This window comes from Ursus americanus, chromosome 24 (assembly GCF_024610735.1).
Source record: "Ursus americanus isolate L20-20 chromosome 24, mUrsAme1.1.p, whole genome shotgun sequence".
NCBI classification, from domain to species: Eukaryota; Metazoa; Chordata; class Mammalia; order Carnivora; family Ursidae; genus Ursus; species Ursus americanus.
In genome coordinates, this window is record NC_142150.1 from 33,812,296 (window position 1) to 33,815,579 (window position 3,284).

Here is a 3,284-nt window from a genome sequence, read left to right on the forward strand (position 1 = left end):
CATGTATATGTAAATATATAGTCATGCAACATTACAATCAATAGGTTTAAATAGACATATAAATATTAATGCATTTAATATAGTAGATTAATATATATTCAACAAATATAAATTGTATCCAACACTGAAGTGAAAAATTAATAGCTTGGTCTAACAGTTCTAACAATCTGAAATTGGTGTCCAGAGAGTTTTTATTTCTGAATTTTGTTAAAAGATTGGGAAAAATACAATTAAAATCTGACACTTCTACCTGTGAAGAGAAATTATCCAATTTAAATGAAACAGTCTATAATATAGCATCTATGAGAAAAATCAATTAGACCATCTATTAATCTCCTCTCACTTTCCCCCTTAAAAGATGAAAGCAACAGAATAAATGGCCTCAGGAAATCTCACCCAGGTGACTGAGTTCATTCTCATGGGAGTCTCAGATCGCCCAGACCTCCAGATTCCTCTCTTCTTTGTTTTCCTGCTGATCTACGGGCTGACCATGGCAGGGAACCTGGGCATCATCACCCTCACCAGTGTTGACTCTCAGCTTCAAACGCCCATGTACTTCTTCCTCAGGCACTTGGCTATCATCAATCTTGGCGACTCTACTGTCATTGCCCCCAAAATGCTGGTAAACTTCTTGGTTTCAAAGAAAACCATATCCTACTATGGATGTGCAGCACAACTGGGTGGGTTCCTGGTTTTTATTGTTGGTGAGATTTTCATGCTGGCTGCAATGGCCTATGACCGCTACGTGGCTATTTGCAACCCCCTGCTCTACATGGCGGTGGTCTCTCCACAGGTCTGCATACTGCTGGTGTCCCTCACGTACCTCTACAGTGTGACCACAGCACTGACTGTCTCCTCCTGTGTGTTCTCTGTGTCATACTGCTCTTCCAATGTAATCAACCATTTTTACTGTGATAACGTCCCTTTGTTGGCATTGTCCTGCTCTGATACCTCCATTCCAGAAACAGTAGTGTTTACCTCTGCAGGGACCAATTTGTTCTTCTCAATTATCATTGTTCTAACATCCTACTTTCACATTGTCCTTGCCATTTTGAGGATACGCTCCTCAGAGGGCCGACGAAAAGCCTTTTCCACCTGTGCCTCTCACATGACGGCTGTCACTGTGTTCTACGGGACCCTTTTCTTCATGTATTTGCAGCCAAGGTCCAACCACTCATTAGATACTGATAAAATGGCCTCTGTCTTCTACACCCTGGTGATACCAATGCTGAATCCCCTCATTTACAGTCTAAGGAACAGGGATGTGAAGGATGCATTGAAGAGATTCCTCAAGAACCCATGGCAGGCTTTCAAATTAATGTAAATTTAAAACTAATTGTCTTCATTTAAGGATTTGTACTTACTTCTGAAAAGCTAATCTCTGTTAAATGCAGAGGCAATAAAAGTTAAAAATTCAATGGATTTCAATAGGAAGATCTTAACCCTTTCTATTTCAACCTCAAATACCCAACTTTCCTTAATGCAAAGATGTATTAGTTGACCAAAGAAAGTACACTTATTTAAGTACTAAACAATACTTTCAAAATAAATACATTTAAAGTGCAACACAACTTGTTACTGGGTTTTTTTAATTTCTAGCCTAGGATGAGAACATCTGAGAGCTGAAGAAGTTTCGTGAGAACCATTTCTAGGAAAGCAGTTGAGTCAGGTCATCGGACTTGCTCTAGATCATTGAGTTCAACTATTGAAAGTTTCACTTTTACTTTTTCCTGTATTTTATCTTTCAATTTCTCAACCTTTCAGAATCCATTTTTTATCTTGTACTTACATACATTTATATCACAGAGAAAACTTTAGGTGAAAATGAAAACTAACCCAAAAATGCTTAGATATACATGGAAACATACCATGTGGCAAAACAGAAGAAAATGTATGAATGGGGATTCCACTGTTTCAGCCCTTTCACCTGGTACGTGTACACAAAAGCAAAATGTTGATATTTATCCCAATGTGGTATAAAATTAATTTTCTCCATATCATATTTTCCCTGGAAACACTACTGTGTAGAGTTCATTATCTGTATTTTAAAATCATAACAGCAAACATCACTTCTTTTAAGATTTTTGTTTAATGTTTTGGGGTAAAATGTTAGTAGATAAAAAGAAAAAAAAAATTGTTTGCCCTTACGGTGATACCAAGTCTCAAAGACACCATGGCAAATAAATAAATAAATAGATAGATGATAGATAGATAGATAGATAGATAGATAGATAGATAGATAGATAGATAAATGTTCATTGTCGTTCTGTGCCCTGTTTTAGTCTGTACATGCAAAATTGTGCTAACACACAATGTCATCAGGGGGTCAGGGCATGGCACGCCAGGTAAGGCAATGCCTGGAAATAAAGTAGATTTCTTTCAGGATTTATTTCAAGGAAGTCAGAAATAAGGCAAATACAGGAACTGCAACACTCAGTTTCATTAGCAAATTCCTTGATACAGTTTTAATAAGCAGAACAGCTAGCTAAAAACAGAAAAGTCACATAGGCAAAATTAGCAATAACTTGTAGCAGTGGCCTTAAAGATTTTATGTTTTATTCCTTATAAGTATATAGAAGTATATAATATAATTTATTATATGTTTATCTATTGTTTTACTTTACTATGGCTGTATTTGGCTGAAACAGGCTACAATTGGGGAAGTATATTTCCTGGCAGAAAGACATTCTCCTTGAGTCTAGTTCCGTGAACAGAATTGGAGCAACAGGGCTAAACTCACACTTGCAAGTCTACCGATGTTATGTATTTTATTAAATGAACTAAAGTCAAGAATGAAAGCTGTGGTGTTGTATACTTACTAACTTGATTTACATATATGTGTTTTCTAAGCATAATTACGTTGCCATTTGTATTAGTTTCCTAGTGCTACTGAAACAAATCACCACTGAGCCAGCGGCTTGAAACAGCAGCAGCTTATTACCCCACAGTTCTGGAGGTGAGAAGTTCTAAATGAGTCTCACTGGGCTACAATGGAGATGTCCGCAGGCTGCGTTCCTTCCTGGACGGCCATGGAAGAGTCTGTTTCTTTTCCTCTTCCGGCTTCTAGAGGCAGCCCTCATCCCTTGCTTGGCAACCCCTTCCAAGCAGTGATTCCATCACTCTGACCTCTGCTTGCACTGCCACATCTCCTTCTGACTCGGACTCTCCTGCCTCCCTCTCTTTCCTGGGATTACATCGGTCCCACCCACATAGTCCAGGATAGCCTCCCCTTCTGGAGGTCCTTCACTTAATCCCATCAGCAAATCTCTTTCTGTGGAGGACAG

General features: G+C 38.4%; 1 protein-coding gene across 1 annotated transcript; it reads left to right on the plus strand.

Annotated features, from left to right (window-relative positions):
• Positions 1 to 376: 376 nt before the first annotated feature.
• Positions 377 to 1,324, plus strand: LOC123785264 (olfactory receptor 8J2-like). Its single transcript, XM_045786986.2, has one exon. It carries the CDS (start codon positions 377 to 379, stop codon positions 1,322 to 1,324), a length of 948 nt encoding a protein of 315 aa, XP_045642942.2.
• The last annotated feature ends 1,960 nt before the right edge of the window (positions 1,325 to 3,284 follow it).